We start from the raw sequence: 23,238 nt of genomic DNA, 5'->3' as shown, positions 1-23,238 counted from the left end.
TACCGGAACACCAACTTGTGCACACACTGGGTTATCACCGGAAATTTCTGGAAATTTTGTTGGAACAACCAGGAAATCCAATCAGGAACGTCACTCTGTAGGACATTGATGATTTCAAACTGAATACAGTTCCATTCAACCATAGGAGCACCGGTAAGTCAATCCAGGTGCAGGCCAAGTTTAAGAATTAGGCCTAGTTGCAATGAGCTACATCTTTTGGTAATCTACCACAAACACCTTCTGCAATGGTGACATTTCACTCCACCAAAAGGAGTAATTTAAAACATTTTAAATAACAATTAACACTGAGTAAAACTTATTTCAAGCCCTGCTTGAATTCAAAAACGTTGCTTCAACAACGGCTCGAGCACGCCGCAACTTTCATCGACAACCAAGCACAGTTGCCAAACCGTTAAAGACCAATCCCTGATTGGTCAACAAAAAGTGGCAAGATGCCAATGGGGAGTAAACACAAGTAATCAAGCGAGCACAGAAAAATATTTCTAACAATCTATTTATACGTTCCATGACCGCGATACGTCATCCCATGACACACCCTACTTAGCATTGGAGATATACATCTCAACTATTTCTGATTGAGTGATTTAACAATCTTTCTATTTGTTCTTTCGGCTCAAAGTAGCCAAAAACATCTCAACATCAGGTGTTACGTCATAGGATGATTCCGACGTTGCACGATCATGCCCGAATCAATTTCAGTTATCCGCCGCTGGGACACAGGACGCGGAGTGGCAAAAACATATCGGAGGTAAGTTTCAAAAAATAATTTAACATTTGTAATTAAATTAAAAGCGCTCCAAGATACTGAATAAAGGCTTTTAAGCCCAACAATTTTGTATTTTTCTGCATACAAAATGAATGTGTCGATTATCTGCAAATTTAAAATCTAATATGGATGTGTGTCGAGTATTACGCAAATATTTAATCCATTTATCATGTTCATAAAACATTTAACTTTTATTAGATTTTCGCTGTGTTTATTTATTGTGTTGGTTGATGGTGCGAATACTGCTGCAATATGATATTTAAATAAATAGAACGTATGTTTAGTATTACCTTCTTGACCTGCGTTTTAATGAAATGTGTATTCCCCGAGTTATTTGAAACCTTTAACTTTTTTACTGTAGCAAAATACAAGTTAATTGTTATAATCAGATATATGAATGAAATGACCCTTTTTTACGGAGGTATCAGTACATAAAATATTAAAAAGAGCTGTGACCAGACCGACATAAGAAGATATCATCTTGGTTTTATTTATAACTAATATGCTTACCAGAAAGTCAAAAAACTAACCGTTTTTATTAGTGTTTCATCAACTCGTATCTGAGATGCCCATCATATTCAAAGTCGGTATGTAAATTTAAACAGGATTAGAACTTTGTTTCAGTAAAAGTTTTAAGTTCTCCGTCAGATCAGGAAATTTCAATTACTTTTCCTTCGCTGCTTTTCAAAGATTAATCCCAGAGGTCAAACCAAGTGATTTATTTCGACTATTTTTCTTGTTATTATTTATATTTTTGGAGATATTAAGTCTATTTGTCTATTTCTTGCAGACAATCGACGAATACCGCGAAATTGAAAGTATTTTAAAAGACCCGGAGGGGGGGGGGATAGGTAATCTGCTAATCTACAGAAAGCAATAAGCGATTGATTTGATAACCATCTCCTTTGCCTTAATGGAAAAATTGACATTTATCAAAGCTTTGACAATCTTGTGTGCTTTTTTGCAGGCAGATTCAGTTCCGGGGCCCATAACATCTTCAAGTGAATCTTTGCAGCACTCCGTAACCCAAATTAGTTTGTCAAGTGATATAGGAAATTATATTGGGCTTTCAAAAAAAAAAATCTATAGAACTCAAAACAGTGCTTGATTTTTTTTTTACATCTCCAGGGCCCAATATAGGCTGATTTTGCTACCGTTTTTTGGTACCTTTACAAAAATCTTGTTTTGAAATAGGTACTTTCACAAAAATCAAGTAATAAAATCAGATAGCCTCACAAAAACATCGAAAATTTCACAAAAATTCGCATTTTAAAATATAAAATTTGTTTCTCTGTTTAAAACAAAATTTACTTATAACATAAAATTCTAAGCAGGTTTATATGAACAATCGCTTAAATAGCAACCTTTTTGTGGTATTTCAACAAATTTTTAGCTGTTTCTCGCCAAAGTGTATTTATGCAATATTATCGCAATCTTTTAACATGTTTTAGGGAACCGTTTTTCTCATAATTACCAATATTGTACACAGTACATAGCCCATTAAGCTGAAGCCCATTAAGCGATGTTATTTTTGGTACTTCTTAGGTTTTTAGATCCCCCCCTCCCCAAAAAACAAAACCTGTTAAAAATACTAGATGACATTTACACTTTTTAAACTAAAATTTCAATTGTTCTACTTCTCTTTTACAAAAATTAGGATGCCTCTTAAAGCTCACAAAAACTATGCTGATAAAAAAAAAAAACTTTCACAAAAATAGAATGATGCAATACTTTCACAAAAATAGGTAGCAAGAAAAATATCCTGGATTGGCCCCTGATCTCTCTCTGTTAAGATTACTAATATAACATGTTTACATATTTAATTTAAAAAAATGGATATGGTTTCTGTAATTTCTTAGATTCTATTGTAATTCAATTTAACTAGCAATTTGAAATAACACTTCTTAACTATTTTCCTACAAAATTAATTAAGTTGTCATCCAGCTAATGGCTCATTTAGTGCTTTTTGTTGACACCTAAAGAAAAAACCCAAGTTCTAGAAAATTATCGTACGAACATTCTTGAGCATGACCCCCCCCCCCCCCCCTCACAAAATGAAATCCTGTATCCGCCCTTGTACAGGTAGAACAAAGAAATTTATGCACAAAAATCAGCCACCCTTACGTTATTTTTTGACACTGCTCCGCGTGATTTTCCAAGCATTTGTCATAGTGTGGTACAGGTTTTTTGTATACCTATTTGTAAAGTTGCTGGCTGTGTAGTCAACTATGAGGACTCTTACAGGGCTTTGGCTGGGACGTTTTTGGACAACCTCTGCTCTGTCAGCACTTCGCTCACAGCAACTTTCATTTGTTTTGGCATCTAAAGTCTTTCCTAGGCAATCTGTGGTGCAACAACATTAATGAGCTCAGAGAACATGTTATTCTATGGTTGACTACGTAGGCAGCAATTTTCCACGAATAGGTATACACAGAAACCTGTACCATGCTATGAGAAATGCTTAGATAATAAATGGACCTTATTTTAAAAACGTCCCTCGTATTTGAAATTTTAAAATAATTATCTTAATTTCACCCTCCAACAGGCACTTCAAAAACAAATGCAATGTTCCTACATTCCCCCTCCCCCATTCATGCTCTCTTAAATGCATAGATTATAGCTGTATTATTTTGAGGGAAATACCATCTATGGATACCATACTTTTGCTGTTGGCATGGTTGCAAAGAGGGAATTTTTACTGGAAAAAGAGTTATACTAGCAAAAGGAAAACTGTCAATTGAAAACATATTATAACTTTTAAGAATATAAAATAAGCACTAATGAAAGAAAATCCAAGACGGATGAACCATAAATTCTTACCGTGATGAAGCAATTCTTCTTTTTATTCAAAACATCAATTGAACGGGTCAGTTTCGTGTTTGCTTGCTTACCAGGAATATCTTGCAACATACGGGTTATGTTCCTTTGAACACCTACGTTCTGATTGCTCCTTTGAACGATAGAGATAAGGAATTGGATAACCTATAAGACGAGGCAGGGAAAAAGACATTACAAAAAGTTAGACAAGACATTTGGTTTATATAGTAGCAAACAAATATATATATTTTTAATTTTAACAATTTAGTCAATCAAAAAAGTATATGTATTGAAACTAAAATTTTCATACAATCATTAACTTTAACTGAATACAGTAGAATCTCTTTCAACTGGCTTAGTTGGAGTACAACATTAACTGGTTCAAAGACAAGTAAAATACACAAGCAACACTTAATTATAGAAGATCAAAACATTCGAATTAGATACACTCTGTTTCAAGGGAAAAGTATTCAACATTTAAAGACAACAACAGAGAAATGACAGAGATGAATTAATTGAAAAGAGAACATTTACATGCCTACAACACATTTACTTGAATCAAGTTTTTTTTCCCCCTTAATGTTCCAAATTTGATGGACAGTTTTCTTTTAAATATACATATTTTTAAAGTATCAAAGTGTCAAGAAGCAAAAAACTATTTCTCTTTTCTGCATGAGCAAAGGGAAATTTTTAAAGCTTTTGCTTCATCCATATGAGTTAAATATGGACTCTTTGACATCATTTCTTGAAAAATCAGCTTTATCTGAAATTATGTTCTTGTCTTTTAGTTTTATTTGCTAGATCAGGGGCCATTGCAAAGGATAAGAGATATGGGAGTGTAGTTGAGAAATAAAGGGAGACAGAAAAGGAAGAAATATTTAAAGAAAAGAAAAGGAATTGCTTCCCATATATATTGATGGAAGAAAAAAAAAAACATGACATTTCCATGCATTCACTCCAAGTTTTTTTTTTTTTTTTCATACAACAGTTAAGGTAAAGATTCAGTTAAGAGAGGTTCTACAATATCCTAAAATTAAAATTGGAAGATAGTTAAAGAGAAAAAAAAAACCTTCTTAAAGTAGTCATTGTCATCTTTCCAAAATGTAAGCTTTGGTTTTTATGAATCCAAAGGTTTAAAATAAAATGTCAACATGAACTTTAAAAATATAATACAGCAGAGAAATATTTGAAAGGGATGATTAAAATTAAAACATTTACTATGGCAGAAAAAAAAAAAAAAAAAAAAAAAGACAGCACTTAAAATATTTAAAGCAGGGGTCCCACTGATGACTCAAGAAAAGGAGTACCAAGGAGGCATGCTTTAAAAAAAAAAAAAAAAAAAAAAAAAAAAAGTGGGTTCATTTTTTAAAAACATAAGTCCAAATTATCTTTGTTTTTTTTTTTTTTTTTTTTGCATTTTAAGTAGCCCATATTAGGAATCCTATTATTAGAGTCCATATTAATTCCCCATTATTATTTTAGAGAGTCCAATTTCTTAATACATAAATAGATGCAATACATATGTATAACATTTATATGTGTGTGTGGGAAATTCAATAAAAAATTTTGTAATGTTAGAGATGTAGAACTGTCTCAGTTGAAGTTTAATTAAAATTTATATTCTGAAGAAAAATAAGTTTAAAAGCTACCTCTCAAGCCTACTTTCAGGGGGAAAAAAGGCAATATTACATCTAAATTGAAAACTAATTGCTGATGGCAAAACTTATTGATTTGGAAGTTTTTTAAGATATAAATAAAATGAATCATCACTACAGAGTACTTATATACAAGCCAATTTGACTTGACTCAAACTTGGTCCCACTCCATCTGGGAATGGAAATACTATTAAAATAGAGGCAGAAGCCAGGGGCGTAGCTAAGGGGGGGGTTTTGGGGACAAAACCCCCCCCGAAAAGTTAGTCTCAAAAAAAAAGAGAAAAAGAAGAGAGAAGAGAAAGAAAAAAAAAAGAAAAGGAAAAAATTCCAAGCGATTATATATATATATATATATATATATATTATATATATATAATATATATATATATATATATATATATATATATAATATATAATATATAATATATATATATATATATATATATATATATATATATATATAATATATAATATATATATATATATATATATATATATATATAATATAATATATAATATATAATATATATATATATATATATATATAATATATATATATATATATATATATATATATATAATATATAATATATAATATATATATATATATATATATATATATATATATATAAGAAGTAACCCCCCCCCGAAAGTCGGGTCTAGCTACGCCACTGGCAGAAGCTGCAAATGGTCGTGAAGAAAGAGATGTTTTGCAAAACAGTAATATAAGTTAAAAGTGCTGAAATTCAATTATGGCCTAAAACAGTGTAGATAAAACACTGTTGGGAGTGCAACTGCACAAAAATTTCGAACTGCAGTAATTCAAATTTTAAAATTAATAATCAATAAGTAGTTAATTTATAGCACACCAAGCATCTAAAAATGCATCATATGTGACAAACATTATGATTATTTCAGATAAATACTTCAAAATCAATATTTTAACGTTTTAACAAAATTGATTAAAAATGTTGAAAATAAAAAAAAAAACATAAAATTGCCAAAACTTTAACGCATTTGTGACAAAGCAAGGACTTATAACATACGCCTCAATTTTTTAATGGGAAATTAGTGCCATGAATGGCATTACCTATCAGCAAAAATATTTTTTTAAAAAACTTATTTTGCTAAAACTATAAAAAAAAAAACAGCCTTTGGTCGAAACTTCAATGGGATTGCCGCAGATAAAGAAATTGTACAAAAAAAAAGTCAATTTTTTTTTGTGTACTTTACTCTGCCAATGGAATTTTTTCAGCACCACCCATCATCGAAATGAGAAAAAAAAGTATTTTTCAGCCTGCTCTACTGTTTAGCCCATAAAGGTAAAGGAATTTCTAAAGTAAAAGAAAGAAAATGGGTGGGACTATCCCTTGAGCATAGGAGTAGAACTTGATTAATCCTCTACATCTGCAAGAAGTAAGTATTGGAAACTTCTTCCAGTGGCATAGCTATTGAAAAAGAAAAATACAAACAGATGGCTAATAAACCTTTAAAGTTCTCTGGTTGCAATCTTGTCAGGAGAAAAATTAATTCTATTCTGCTCTGGTTTAACTTTCAAAAGCTTTAAAAGCAATAATTTAAAAAAAAAAAAACCCTTGAGAGGATATAGCATATCTTTTGGGACTCATTGTGTTTTAAAAATTGCATCATTTTTATGCATTCTTAGTCTTTTACGCGCTATAGAGCATCAGCAGGACCCTTGTAAAGAATTATTCAACTTTAATGAATTTTGCTTAAATCACGTAAAGTGGTTAAGTTTAATGAAAAGTTATAAAGTACATAAAAATATAATTACTACATAAAATTGAGAACATTTAAAAAAGTAGAAAAATAACTATAGACTTCAAATTTCACTTAATTTAACATTTTTATTGATTTATTAATTATGAGCTGCTGAACTGATAGGTGAATTCACAAACTTTTACTCATAATTTTAAAAGTTAAAATAATTTAGTTAAAATTTCAAAGTTAAATATTTTACAGTAAAAATTTAACAATCTCAGTCAAGCAATAAATTATTTTTTGCTCTCCGCTTTTTTTTTTTTTACAACGATACTCCTACAATGCACCCATAATTCCATTTTTGTAGATTTGAAGCCAATAAAAGTCCAAGTCATGCCATGGAAATGACCTGTTCTTGACTAATCTGCAAGAATACACAAGCAACACTTAAAAATTAAAAATTTCACCAGCAAATGAATCGTAAAAAGCTCAATGGAACTGTCTAAAAAAATACATTCACATTCTGTTTTTACTGTATACATTTTTGAATTTTCAGTACTAAGGGAAAAAATAAAAAGTAAAAACAGTTGTCTCTTCTATTGCAAGCATTTTTTAAATAATAATATCTGATAAAGTTTATCATAATTTTGATGGTATACTTTAATTTACTGCAGTGAGGTAACCAGTACACATATATGGTGAAAAACAATCATCGAGCTTGAAAATTTAATAATTTTGATTTCATTCAGAAATTATAATACCACTTTAAGAGGTCTCCCTGAGTAAATAACTATGTCTTAATAAGTGCTTGTGTAAGAATTGAATGATACTTGCAAACAAGGTAGACAGCCGAGATTACACAGCGAAAAATTCAAAACCATTTAATTTCAAAATCAAAAGCACTACTTATTGGCTTCATACTAAATTTATAAAAAATTATGAATTTGTAAAATAAGCAGTGCTTTTGCTTTGAAAGATATTAAAAAAGTTTTCGTAAAAAAAAAAACTCTTATTAAATTTAAAAAAAAAAGTTATTGCAATAACAAGGAAACATTTAGTCCTTTTGTTTCACTTTAATACTTTTAGTTCAGAAAATATAGTCAGGCAAATAGTTAACGAACCTCTAATTAACAAATTCAACGATTTAACGAATTTTTCTTTTTCCCCAACTAAAATGAAGACAAGAACCCCTATTTACCGAATAATAAACCCCGAATTAATGAACTATTTTACCAGTGGAAAAAAAATATTTTTTTGCTTAATTTGAGTTTGGAAATATTGGATTGTTTTCCAAATGAAAATCCATATTGTCTGAAATAGAAAAAGACTTTTCTTGGAATCAGCAATTTTAAACCAACCAACAAATATTGATTTTGATGCAGAAAAACAATAATGAAACTCTCATTAAAACTTACTTTTTTAAATGCTTTACGTATCATGGAAACTGTAAAAACATATCTCATGCAGCAGGCTGCAAATGATACAGTATTTTCTTCTCTCCATAAAGTCGAAAGAGAACTATTTCAAATCAAGTATCAAGAATACTGTCAAACGTCTATTACTCAGTAGTTTAAAATTACGAATTATCTAGTGTGTAATAAGTGGTAAAATGTTGAATAAAAAGTGCACACTTTCTAATCATTGATATTTTTGCGCAGTTGCTTATTAGGGACTTTAGATAAGGTAAGTGCCAGTAAAAAAAAAAAAAAGAGACACCCGAATATTACGAATAACTCCGATTTAAAGTATAAAAGTTTCGGTCCCGATGAATTCGTAAAAGCGGGGTTGGACTGTATAAGATTTAAGAAATTTTTAATAATTGTAAAAACAGTCATGGTTGCAACTTTTAACTTGCCCTTTAAGTGTTTTAATGTTTTGTATCCTGTAGTAACAGAAGTAAAAATTTGAACTTAATTATTTCAGAGTCCTTTACCAGCTGTGAAATATGGGTTAAAAACTAGAAAGGGAAGGTGGACAAAGGCAGGTTGTAGCCATTGCTTCATCCTTTCTTTGCTTACTAAAAAAAATCTCTTCAAATAAAATAAAGGCTTGTGGTAAGAATTAGAACAATGATAACAATAAAAAGTTAATCCAACTGTATGAAATTCTGATTCATATATATATAGACCTAAAATTAAACTAATAAACAATTTTTCCAACAAGAAAATGGATTTTCCCCCCTTAGAAACTAGCCATGCAGATACACATGGCTTGAATGAGTTTCTACCAGTACTATCAGAAACTGTTTTTTATGTGGTAGGAATCTTAAATCAAGAGTCAAGTGAGTTAGAAAACACAGAATGTGAATTTTTCCATCTGAGACATTACGTTTAAAAAAGGGAAACAGGTTGATCAGGAAATCACATCATGAAATTTTTTTAAATTGCAACAAATATGTATTAACAGCAGATGTATGGTGGAACTCATGTCAATTCAAACAAGGGGTATCATGATAGCCCCAGAATTTTGTGAATGCAGTGCATGTAAAAATTCATGAAAAGTACAATAAGTGTATAAGAAGGCACAAGGGTTGCAGGCAGAGAAATGTTTCGGCGAGGCAAGTCGGCTGAAGGTTGAATCCTTAATTTCATAAACGATAAAATTTACGGATAAAGCAGCAACTATAAATAAAAATGGGGTATATAGCTAAATTAAGAGCATCTTCTGGTCACTTGCTGCCAGATAAAATGTAGAATTTTCAAGCCTTCTTTATATAGAGTTCCTGAGAAACCTTATTTTTTCTTCAAACACCTCTAAAACTTATTAAATGAAAAGGTGAAAGCTTTCTTTCCCGGAGAAGTTAGTGCTCAATGGTACTGATCAACACTAAACAAATTAAAATTTAAAAAATGGCATTTTTGAGAACTAAAAGAAAAAAAAATTAAAAATATTTTTAGAGATTGTGGGGGGGAAAAAAACAAATTCCAAAATGGTGCGTTTCTTTTTAAACAGAGAGAAAAAAAAAAAAACCTGTACCAATCCAGAGATAAAGAATCTGAAAGATTTTGGTTGAAAATCTCAATTGAGAGATGATTTTCAGGAAGACTTTTTGGCCCCTGTATCTCGGCCCAGGAATTTTTTTGGGGTAAAACTAAAATATCCTTTCATTTTATTTTTTCATGAACTTGAACTTCAATTCAGAGACTATCAAGGTAACCCCTTGCTTGAATCGACATGTGGATTCTACTATATATATATATTATATATATATATATATATATATACTTAAATAAATAAATTCTTATGTCACAACATTAAGATAGATTGAGTCTTCAGCATGAAAAGTGTAAAGGAAACTAATTTCCTTTCAAATATTCTCAAAAAAAAAAAAAAAACTTGAAGAACACACTTTCTTTGAGGACAATCTTTTAGGGCCCCTGAAAGTTGTTAAATGGAGAACCAACTGTATGTATAAATACATATACGCACATTCACATAAACAGTAGATTCTCAATTCTGAACCCTCATGGGACTGAAAAAAAAGGTGTTCAGATTATGGGGGAGTTCATTCTATGGAGAAACTGGATAATGCATGCATTTGTATTCTATTGCGTTAGTGGACTATGTTCAGAATTTTTCAAGCGAGCCATGTTAGTTATTGAGATAGAGCCGCTGAATTTTGTTTTGACGGCTAGTGCAATGTCTAATTAAACTCAGTAGGATATAAACTCATGCATTTCTTTTTTTTTTTAATTTAAAATGTTTTTACGTTATAAAAAAACTACAAAATATTACAATACAGTTACTGGTGCAATAACTCTAAAAAAAAAGAAGAAATTTAATATGTTTTTGCATTGTGTATTCTCATTAAGTCATCATCCAGTTGTTTAAGTGAAAAGGTTTCTGGATGATCCTCAACCGCTTATTGCTTGTAGCAATCATCTTATACATATAAAATCTGAGTATCTATCTATCTATCTATCTATCTATGTCCAAGCTTCTTCTCCCGAACGACAGTGAACTGACCATCGAACCAGGTATCGATGGATTCGTAATCCTCCCGTCTTCATGTTTGGCTATTTAACATAATCCTCCGATAATAATTAGCGGAGATATCAATTAAAAACTATTAATTATGACTCTTAGATTTCAAAATCAAATCCCTATTTTTCGAAGGCTTTCCTCCATTCAAATTATTATTCAGTGCTTCATCTCAACTTTCCGCAACAATGCTTTTATTAAAATGTATATCGGGTGAAGAAAATCATTGAGATGAAAGATCTGTTGCCATTTTTTTTCTCGAATATGCTCAGGTAAAATTCTTGTTTTTGTTTTGAGGCTTTTCCTGTAATCAGGGGATTTAAAATGTTTACTTTTTGGGGATTTTCCGCAATCTGCTGCAAAATTTCACTGATTTTTTTTTCTTTTCTTTTTGGTTCAAGCCTGAGTGTTGAACTCGCGTACACTTGACATAACTTTTATTTTCGAGGAGGACCGTGCACGTCGTAAAGTAAATGAGTGATTTACAAGTTATTTGAGTTCTTTGAGGGTTTGTACCTGGAAAACGGATTGATGTAATTCTTGTACGACCATGTGGATAGAATCCATCCAAATATTTATCTGAGTGGTATGTTGCATTAATAAACACCCGGGCAACGCCGGGTAGTAGACTATTTTATGTAAAAAGCGGATTGTTATTGTGCATAAATATTTCCGATATAGTCTATCAGATGTAATTCAGTTTAACGTGAGTAAAGATTATAGTTGATAATGCATATATTTTCCCCTTTTGTGCTGACTGAAAATGTACTCATAACTTGTATCATTGATAACGATTATTAACGTTGATGAGGTGTTTTGGCAAAAATATGTTTTACTGGTGTTTTGCAAACCTTGCTTTACGCGCATTTATTTATTCCTTAACGCGTTAGAAACTAGTGTCAGTGTACTACAAAAAGCATCAACTGGACTGCTCTTACATTTTTTAGGTAGCCCGTGCAACGCCGGGCACGCAGCTAGTACTTTAAAAGTCTTGAATGGCTGGATTCTTGAAATATGCGGTTCAGTGGCAGAAACTTAAGGCTCATATTGCTCAGCTGAATGAGTTTATGAAATGCAGTAATATCCAAGAAAATAATCTTTCCTTTTTCTCTCTTCATCTTCTTAATGCTCTTCAATCATTGCGATAAAACTGAGAAAGTATTTTAGGTTTTACAATTTGTTTCATAGGAATTCCCGGGGTACCGATTGTGTGTTCAGTATATAGAGAGGTACTAATTGAATGTATTTGAAAATAGTGTTCATAATACTGGGGTGTTTCAGAGAACAGAGGGGTCAGCCTAAGTCTATGGAGCTGTGCCGAGACCATCAAAATGTGTTCAGAATATCGGGGTTTAGCATTAGGGAGTACATTAGGGTTCACTGTAGTTTTCAATAACGACTTCAAACACATCAAGATTTTAAAAATCATTTTGAACTTCAAAAATAGCAAGTATGCTTAATGTAGGGTGCACAATATTTTGATTAACAATGTTCAATCAATGAAAATCTAAACCATTTCCCAAACAGAATTAATTATTCACAAGATTCAATACTTTTGCATTACACATTGATGTATTTAAAACAATAAAAATTAAAAGATAGAAATTCATTCGAAAAAGTACCCTTTATGCTATTAAAGGGAAAATAAGAATAATAATTTATACAGACATAAGCATTTTAAAGAATGTACATGACTATCTTACTTTTTGAATTATTTGCTCTTGGGCTTTATGTTTTTGCCTCATGCTGGTCAATTCTCGCCATAAAAGTTCATTTTCTTGTTTCATTTTCAAAAGCATATTGTCCATAGTTTCTTGCTTTTCTTTAATTGATGTAAGGTCTGTTAAAATATCTTTTGCATTTGATTTAATGGGTGGTTCAGCAACTTTTGTGTTCGGAATCTGAAAATTAAAGAAACAGAGACTTTTATTAAATAAATACAGAACTGATTTACATATTTTTTGACAAGAATAGACTGAACAAGCGCTATGAAACATTTTCATATACATGATTAAAAACTTAAGTACTAATGAGTTTAGTGCCAGTAATTCTAACATTTTATAAGCTTCTTAATTCCTGGATAGGGAAGGGGCAGAAAGAAAAAAAAAGAGCATGTTACAACAACAAAACAGCAACAAAAGTTAAATTTAAGTATTTTCTGTATGCTTGCTGTTCAATAAAACAAAAAAATACTGTCAAACCAGAAAACAACTTTTTGGAAAATTTGTTATACAGGGTAATATAGTAGAAAATAAGAATTTACAAAAGCAAAAACTTCCGCAAAGATATTCTGAGAAAATTGTTAAAAATCAGAGTGGAGGGGAAAAAAACGGGCACATTCTTTCAACAAGCAACTTTTAACTAGGCTTGCCAGATTTTCGAAATGTTCAACCAGGAGACCACATTTTAACTAATAGTTCTTTTCTGAAACACTATTAGTTTAAAAAAATATTTATTCAACTACAGTTTTGGATTTAAATTGTTTCAAACCGGAAATTAGTGGAACAGAAAAGTGCTTTTATGACATTGATGAAAGGCTATTATCCTGTAGCCATATCAATTAGCCATATCAATTCAGATTACATTTAAGTTTAGTTGTATTTAAACCTGTTTATTTAAAACTAATACAGCATTTGTAAAATTTAGATTTTGCAGGCATCAGCATTTTAAATCAAGGGTTCATGGAGAATGCCTAAAAGTTTTAAAGAAAAAATTGGGGGGGGAGGGGGATTTTAAATTTAAGATCCCAAATATTTAAAGATAAATAATTTTATACATTAATTATTTTTGACAAACATATAAGATACATTACTCATATTCAAATAGTTTCCTTAAACAAAATATTGTATAAGTGCTCAATTAAATTGTTAAGGAGTTGAAAAGTTACCTATGAGCTGGTATCATACAAGAATCTCAAAAGAATCTTAAAAGTAAAATCAAAAGCTCACAAGACATTTTCAGTTTGCTGTTGCAAATATTTTGAAAATAACCGAAACTACCTGCACTTACTACTAAATACAGAAAAGAAATAAACTAAAGTTTTTCACATATACTATAGATATGGATGTAATTTGCAATATAATACAAAAAAATCCTGCAACCATACATTGAAGAAACCCTAAAGTTTATCGTAGTATCGTAACTTTAAAGGTTTTGTCCATTGTAACGGGAATTTTGTAGGAATGGAATTTAAGCAATGTGACAGGAATTGAAATGGGGCTGAACATTTATTTGCTGAACTACATAGTTTGTCATATTGATACCAATTTGCTGCAATGAGAGATTACTGTAAATACAACACCTTTCTTTTTATAAGTTCTAGAAGAGAGCCTTGTCCTTTGCAAAAGAATGAGTGCATGAATTCCATTTCATCACTCTCACCTCGTATGCTTGTTCTTTCATAATTCATGACTTTTCTAAAGCCATCTATCAAAAAAGAAAATTTGAAACCATACATGTTTATGCATTAATTATAGCACCTGTAGTTGGGGCAAACCTAACCTGGCAGAGTCATAATGCTGTGATTAGGATCTGTGTAGCTTTCACGAAACCGCCAGGTTAGCTGTGCCCTAAATATAAATAGTCAAGAGAATATATTTCCTGCACAGCAAAATAATAAAAATTACTTTAACAAAATAAAATAATAAAATCAGCAACTTCGCAAATTTATTTTGAAAATCAGCACAGTCACAAAAAAAATATTAAAATATTCAAAGTTTCACAAAAATCTGCATTTAAAATAGAAAATTTGTTGCTCTGTTAAAAACAGGATTTTCTGATAGAATAAAATGCTAAGCTGATTGAAATGAACATTAAATGGCCTTACGTAAAGATTTTTTCACTGTTTTTTTTTTTTTTTTTTTGCCAAATTTCATTTACGCAATTTTATCATCGCAACCTTTTAGCATCTTTCATGCGAGGCCATTTTTCAGATAATTTCCTTAATTTTACACTGTATGAAGCCTTGAGCTAAAATGTGATGGTATTTTTGAAATAATAGTAGATTACATGTGCACTTTTCAAGCGGAGATTTAAGCTAATCAAATTTTTTTTTCAAAAATAGAATGTGCCCTTAAAAAATCACAAAAACAATAGATTTTTAAAAACTTTCACAAAAATCAGGGTTGGCTTTTTGCCGGCAGAAACTGGTTTTTGCCCTGCCGGTGGCAGAAACTGGTTATAACCGGTAAAAAACCGGCAGAAACTGGTAGAAACTGGCAAAAACTAGAAAACGTTTTTAATAGCTCTAGTAATTACTTAATGACAGGCAATTAAGTAAAATAAAATATATAACTTATTTCGTCATTGCAAAAACTTAATATAATAGTTATTTAATAATTAGTGTAAAAATATGTTAAATAACAAGACTGACATTTCTAAAGCAAAGTAAAATTTATTGTAGTTGAAATTGCTATGTGTTAGAAATTTTAGCCTTGTAATGTTGTAAGTAACAAATTTTTCAGTTTGTTTATAATTATTTTGTTTGCATTTAATATAAAGTGTGATATATCAAATATTTAAATAAATACAGATTTTTTTTTTATTTCACTAAATTCTAAAATTCAGAAACTTGTCATTTTACACTTAATATAACTGAATAAAGCTATTCTCAAAGAACAAAGAGCTCTCTCCCCCCCCCCCCAATTTTGATTTCTATGGAAAGCTATTAATCCAATTATATAAGTACTAACACAGTCTTCAACTTTGCTGTATGTAAGAAACAATATAATTGGTTAGATTCACTGACTCATAAATGTAAAGAGTTTCATTGGTTGAAACTAGGGGGTGCAACATGGATGTCGATGTTTTGGAAACATCGATTTTTTTGTTAAAACATCGATGTTTTTAACATCGATGTTTTACTTTCAATGTTTTTGGACTATCGATGTTTTGGTTTCAATGTTTTTCCGATGCTGATGTTTTTGCATTTTAATTGAAAATTATCATAAAATTTTGCTCCAATCTTCTTGCTAGGTAATTAAGTTTACTAATGGAGTTGCCAAAAAAAAAAAAAAAATCATTTTTTGCACCCGTTTTATAAGAACAATTTTTCTGCGTAGAGGATGATTTTTTTGAAGATGACTACAAGATAGTAAAAGATTAACTAGAGAGTAAAAAAGAGATCAAAGCTATTGGAAGAACCTGACACTGGTAGTCTGGTGCCAGAACTTGCAATCTATTTCAAGGCTCCAGTTCTTAAACTAAAGGAAAATCCTATACGCATTTGATAGTGATGGAAACTTCTGTTCCATCGAAAGAGATGTTTCTCAGACTGGTGGGATAGTCTGCGAAAAGAGAAATGCCCTTCTGGGGGGACAAAGTAAGGAAACTTCTTTTTCTCCAAACTGTCAACACCAATATTCGGGCTTACTTATCAATTTCCTCCAACAAGTCGTCCGTCTATTACCTTAAATTTGTGTTTAATTATTAACTAACAGTACAACACATATTTCTTACTCTTAAAAATTATTGTTAGAGTTAATTTTGTATTTTAAAAATAATTTACACAACTTTTTCTCATCATTCAACTGACGGTAAGTGCATCATGCATTTTTTCTTAGATTCTTTTTTGATGTAAATTTACTTTTAGTTTAATTCAGTTTGAAAATATTTCCTTATTACTATAACCAGATTGTATTAACCGGTGCTTGTCTTATTATCAATTTTTGCCCAACTATAATACCAAGCTGTTGTGAAATTATTCTTATTAAATTATATTTATGATTTGAGGTTCAGTATTTTCAATATATTCGTCGGATACGTATTCTTTTGTATTGCTTAAATTAGTGTAGTATATTCAAAAATGTATGTTATACATTGATAAAAAGATCGATGTTTTAATTTCTAACATCAATGTTTTGATGGGATTGAAAGAATCTTCTCAAATTTCTCCTTTGTGCACAACAAATTAAGAAATTGTTTAGGTTAGAAACAGCGTCAAAACTTGTATTTTGTTACAGGCTGCTGCAGTGTGAAAACAATGTAAAATTTGATTTTGAATGGTGATAGTGTTGTAAATAAATTGTATTTGGGTTAATATTTAATTATTTTTCTTATACATTTTCTATTGTACGTCAGGAATTGCATTTATGTCATTTTTGGGGTTTCTGCCAGTTTCTGCCATAAATGTGGCAGAAAGGGGTTTTTGCCATGCCGGTTTTAACCGGTTTCTACCAGTGGTTTTTACCGCCTTGGCAGAAACCTGCCAACCCTGACAAAAATAGGTAGTGAAAAAAAAAATCATGGATTGGCCCCTGAAAGTGTATCCGTAAGATATCCGAGCACTTTAACATCATTTATCTCATTGCATTAAAAGTAGTGTTTTCCTTCAGAATAACAGCCCATGGCTGATAGTGTGCCCAAAAGATATCTAGATAAAGATTCTGAACAAAAACGAGCGAATACATAGCGAACCATTTGTGGATCAGTGATCTAGGAAGGACGCTTAAGGGTAATGTGACCAGATTTTTCAAGCTAAAAATCAGGACACATGACGGGGGGGGGGGGGGGGGTAGTTTTTTTTTCCCACAGGCTTCATATTTTACGTAACAGAAAAATGCCAAGAAATAACTCAAATGTACCAATAAAGAACTCAAGTTGAAAATAATTTAATAGTATTGATGTAAAGAATATTGCATCACACAACATTTACCCATCTTGTAAAATTATGATAATCATACAACGTGTAACAGTTACAATCACAATGAATGAAAAGAATTCATTTTACCCCGTTCGCGGCCAACACCTGACGCTTAACAGCTTCTCCTCTTCAATCCAAATCATGGTGGAGGTAGTTCAGCGTATTAAACATTAAAGAATAACATTTTACATGGCGTTCTTACGTTTACTGACAGCAAAAAATCGAAAAAAATCCAGATTGTATGTTATATTTCTTGTGTGACGAAATTTAAACAAAAAAAAGCGGGACTTTTTCGACAAAGCGAGACTTTTTCGACAAAGCGAGACACTTTGGCGGGACAGTAAGACAAAAAGCGAGACTGTTCCGCCAAAAGCGGGATGTCTGGTCACATTACTTAAGGGGCATATCGCAGGTACAGCCAAAGATGATTTTCTGTAAATATCTCCTTACTAAAGATGTAACTAAACAAAAATTCTGCACATTTTGTCAACATCAAAGTACAGTAGGTATAACTTCGATTTAACGATTTCTTCAATTTAATGGTAAATTTGACTGATCCGGATTTAACTGCATTGGATGTATATTCTCCTTTATCAAATATTAACTTTTCTAGTCCCTTGACAATCGTTAAATCTGAATTATTGTAAATCAAAAGTTCCTGCAAATGACGTGAAAAAATAGACACTTTGTGTGAGTTTTCTGTCAAATAAGAGTAATTTGCATGAATTTTAGATTTTTGCCTAATTTGAAATTTGCATGAGTTGTGCAGAATTTCTGCAAAATTACATCTTTATTAAGAAGATATTCACACAACATCTGAAATTTCAGCAGAAATCTGCAGAAAATTTGTCCAAGTTTTCCCTTGACATTTAGAACAGAATTTTTCTGCAGTTTAGGTATCTGCTCTGTGATGCATGTCACAAATTTAGTCACATTCTGCTTTTTGAAGAACAATCATACTATCTGTAACTTTTTAAAAATATTTTTTACAAAATAAAATATGAAAATTGTTCTATTTTTCAAATGTTAATTTCCAAGAGCTTAACATAAAATTTAAACTACTTACACATATTTAGTTGACGAATAAAGCTAGCCATGTTATTATGTTTGAAGTATTGTGGTAGTAATTCTTTGGCAAACTTTGCTTGATCCCGAATAATAAAACTTGTACCGTTCTGAAAGAATTGAAGTCAAATAATGTTATAAAGGAATTAAATAATACTTTTTAAAAGTATATGGAAAATGGTCTTTTATTTTACATACATATTGTTGCCTCAAAGCGACACCAGGATGTCAATTGAGATGCATATTGGGTCCGCTTTACAGCCCCTCCATAAAATTTCTTATCGTAAAAGCGGAAACTTCACAAAATTTAATATTTTAAAATTACATCTTTCATGAAGTTTCATTTGTAAAAACAATTCATTAATCACTTTTCAACTCAATCAATTTGTCTGAAACAAAACATAAAAGGGTAGTTTTCAAAAGGGGGGAACAAAAATGTTGCTTTTGAGCCATTTTTAAAATTTTGGAATTTGAAATCAATTTTGCATAGCATGTACACCTAGAACATCATAACCAAACATAAAAAGATAGCAAGTATTTATAAAAATTAATAAATAGCAAATTTAATGATCGGTCTGTAGGTAACAGGTTTTGGACGTACAGTTGTCCAGTAGGTAACAGATTTTGGACATCATCATAATGAAAGTTTCAGTTTCTGAACTTTTCCAATGAAAATTTTATCTATTTTTTAAATTCTGCAATGAAAAATAGAGGTGAAATACATGAATGACCTTATATACTGGTCTTAAAATAATAAAATTTTATTATGGTTTCGTAGAATCCGGAAAAAAAAACCCTCATCCATTTTGCCAGCGCAGGTGATAAAGTTGCTAAAACCGACGCTGTTGGCGAAAACCTGAATTCCTCTCTGGTAACCCTTTGCTTATATCATACACTGTGAGTTGTCGCCAATCGGGTTTTGCTTGGTACAGTGCCCGCCACTAATAAAATCACTGGATTATAAAATCAGCCGCTTTATAGAATCAAATCTGGAAGAACAGAATCATTTCTATATCAAAACATGTTAGGTTTATCCGTTAATAAAATCATCCTCGCCGTTTTATAAAATCAAACTTTTGGAGAGCATATGTTAATTCTTCTCTGAATAGAACCAGGATTTTATTTTTTCTTTCAAGGATTTAAAACATTGCAGCACTAATAAAATAACAAATTTTGTTTACTATTGGTTACGATCATAACTTGAGTTTCTACGTATTAATTATGCAAAATACCAAGGGATTAAAGAAATTAACATTATAATAGCCTTTTTTATTAAGCTTACAAGACAGAAGATCATATTATAATACTGAATAAATGGACAGAATTATCGGCGTCTAGACCGTAACGCAATTTGGACATCTCACATATATGTTTAAGAAAAATGATTTTGCTTCAAAGATACTGCATGCATAAAAACATATGAAAACACTTTAAAATGATTAATAATTGATTTTGAGGATCGAAAAATACCTTTAAAACATATAAATCATATATTTAGTACTCAAATAATAGCATTGTCAAGATCATAACTTTTGGACATTACATGAAACTTCCAACTTCCTTTTTTTCTAAAAATTTTTACACAATAAATAATGTCTTTAATTTTTTAATTTGCAGAAAATATTATCCAAAAAATATTCAGTTTGAGATTCATACCCTTAATTTTGTTTTGAAACGTTTGAAAATAATTAAAAAAAAATTTTTTTTTTGATGGTACATTTGCTCAGTTAACGTTTTGAAAGTCCAAAATTGTGCCTTTTAGTAAAGAAAATGTTTTTTTAAGGGCATCTGAAGAGCATTTTTCCCATAATTTATGTCAATTTTTAGCTCTATACAGTATTATTATTTAAATCAAAAATTTTTGAGTCAATTAAAATGAAAGTTATTTGGTGTTGAAACTTCAAAGTTGAGGTCTGTGGTTTGCTCCTACCTTTTGAGAACTGCTCCCCCAAAAAAAATATTCCAGCTTCTAAGTCATTCCCAGTGAACTTTAGGACAAAGGGGTTTCAGATTCGATTTGTGATAACTAAGCATGCTCTATTCTATACAATATGACAGGATTTTTTCACAAAAAATATATGAAAGAAAAATGCCGAAAAAATAGTTCATTTATTTTCTACCACAGAAAGAATTCTTCATTAAAAAAATTTTGGTTTCACAAAATGTGGACCTAAAAATAAAAACCTGGATCAACCCCTTGAACAGCAAGTTTTGTTATTCCTAAGCCCAGGAATAACAATAAAATACCCCACTGTTGCTCTGAGGCGACAATATTTCTAAAGGCTTATTATCCAATGGCAAAACACTAAAAAATGCTACACATGCTAGTGATGCCCAACAAATTCTTTCTTTTAAATTCCTTTTTTGTTCTCCAGAGGGTTGTTGCTTTGTAATAAATTAATCATTTTTTAATTTATAATTGCATTTTCTGCTTTATCCTTCACTGAGACTTTTATTACTCTAACTAAGAGCAGCAATAGTGTCTAAACTCGTGCTTGGTTCATCCTTTTTTAATACAATCATCTTGATCACAGAAACAAATATAAATGTGACGACCAGCAACAGGCTCTGGGCCCAGCTAGGCTGGTCCTAGTCAGTTTATTAGTCCTCAATGAAGATCAACGGCATCCTATCCTTCTCCTGAACACCATTTCTATTTTTTATACAAAAAAGCTTTTTAAATCATACCTGTTATGTGTTGTTTAAGCAACGGATACAAATTAACAAATAACATTTTTAACCTGCAGAAATCTGGGTCTAAGTAACAGTTGATTATGAAAAATATCATACCATCTGGAACAAAAATTTCAATCACCTGGCACCCTTTCTGCCAGGAGGGCACAAATAAAGTGAGTTTCATTTACTTTTCTTTTATTAAACCCATTTTCAAATTCATATCAATATATTTCGGCTTTTTCATATTTTTAAAGAACTTTTTTAATGGGATAATCTTGTTTTTTGGTGGAACATTCCGCTGTCAACATAGTTGTGAGGCACTGAAATATACGGTTTTTTAGAGTGATAATGTTGGATCACTGGGAAATTTTCAGGAAAAAGCCTTTGGGAGGGATTGTTTAATTCTTTTCATGTTAATTTTTTCAATCATCATGCAAACTCTTAACATAATAATTGCCATTTGTCTGTGTCATGGGTGAAACTGAAAAAATTTCAATACAGGAAAGCCAATTAAAAATAAATGAATTCTAAGTTCCATCCATTTTTCACAAAAAGAGAATTTATTTTTCCAGAAATTTCCTACCAGAAGTTTTTCCACACCAATTCATTTCTAGCCTTTGCCTACTAATACACTAGTAATAAGAGGTATTTTCGCTGATGAATAACAAAACAAAATGTCCAACACAGTTCTTAATGCAATGCTGGCTGACAATAAGCAATAAAATACTGTCAAGAATTTCACTATGAAGTAAAATCAGCACTAAATGTGGTCAAGCAAATTCATGCATTAAAAAAGTATTTTTTCTACATTATCAATTCTCTTTTAAGTTTTATTTATTTATTTCTTAAATAAAAACACAAGTTAAAAACACTTTCAATTGCATAGAATTACACATGCTGTTGCCTAAAATTGCTAAATGAACTGTTTCGTTTTGAGGGAAAAGGTAAATGGTCACTTTAAGGAATGACCTCCATTTAAATGACTAAATTTATGTCAATATTTTTTAACACAAGATAATGCTGAAAACCAATGATGCGAATCGCGTAGCAACGGAAATCTAACCGGAATAAATAATAAACTCAGCTTTCATATAACAGCAGGCAAATCTTAACGTTTACATAATTGAAACGTGCCATGCGCAAATATTCGAAATAAACAAATGTACTATACAACACAAAGTGAAGAAAACGAAGAGTACAAATAATTTCAAAATTTTTGCAAATATTAGTAAACAGGGCTGTGTAAGCCTTGTTTTGGATACTTCTGAAACGTTTTAGTGTAACAGGAAAATTGGGTTTCTTACCTTTAGGGACTATGTAAAAAAATTGGTTGTATTTTTAGAAGTGATTTCAATTTTAATGTTTGCATAACTTTTTTCAATGAAGATGTTAAAAAGTTTTTAATAATTAGATTTGCTATTATTATTTTATACTTACATCGCTCCATGCAATCAAATCATCGCACGACGTATCTTCAACTAATTTCCACAGCTTCACTAAGAAAGCTGGGACATTAGACTGAGTTGTTTCAAAAGAATGCATCTTAACGCGAATATACCAGAGTTTGAAAATTAATCAATGCATTACGCAAAAAACACTTCATAAACAGCGACATAAAACTTCGGCTTTAAGTACATGAACAAGAAAAAATGAAAATACTAAAATACAATAGTAGAACATGTTGCCAACAAGTTTGTAAAAATTGCTGGTCGGGTAAGGAGAAAAAAAAGAACGAATCATTGCAGTCGGACAAAGCCAAATATGGGAGTGTATATCAAAAAAGGAGCACATTGCAAATGGAAAAAGTAATATGTTCCAGGGACTTCAAAGACTTTGCCCAAAAAGGTTTTTTATTATTCGCAACTCCAGACCTCGAATACGCTACCTTACGGTGA

The 23,238-nt window shown here is 30.9% G+C and overlaps 1 protein-coding gene across 5 annotated transcripts in view; it reads right to left on the bottom strand.

The window, feature by feature from the left end:
- The window catches only part of LOC129220339 (heat shock factor protein 1-like), a 62,104-nt gene extending 39,091 nt beyond the window's left edge, over positions 1 to 23,013 (bottom strand). For 2 of the 5 annotated variants that reach the window (XM_054854743.1, XM_054854744.1), the window contains exons 1-5: positions 22,781 to 22,930; positions 18,669 to 18,777; positions 14,264 to 14,388; positions 12,666 to 12,863; positions 3,608 to 3,769 (exon numbers count right to left, since the gene is read on the bottom strand). In XM_054854743.1, the coding sequence (XP_054710718.1) occupies positions 3,608 to 3,769; positions 12,666 to 12,863; positions 14,264 to 14,388; positions 18,669 to 18,777; positions 22,781 to 22,885 (699 nt within the window). In that variant the 5' untranslated portion in view covers positions 22,886 to 22,930. Of the gene's footprint in view, positions 1 to 3,607; positions 3,770 to 12,665; positions 12,864 to 14,263; positions 14,389 to 18,668; positions 18,778 to 22,780 lie in introns of all 5 variants that reach the window. The other 3 variants (XM_054854745.1, XM_054854742.1, XM_054854746.1) reach the window with 3 other exon arrangements.
- Positions 23,014 to 23,238: the final 225 nt, after the last annotated feature.

This window comes from Uloborus diversus, chromosome 4, assembly GCF_026930045.1.
Source record: "Uloborus diversus isolate 005 chromosome 4, Udiv.v.3.1, whole genome shotgun sequence".
Lineage (NCBI taxonomy): Eukaryota > Metazoa > Arthropoda > Arachnida > Araneae > Uloboridae > Uloborus > Uloborus diversus.
The sequence above is the reverse complement of the archived record's forward strand: the minus strand, read 5'-3'. Positions and strand labels throughout refer to the sequence as shown.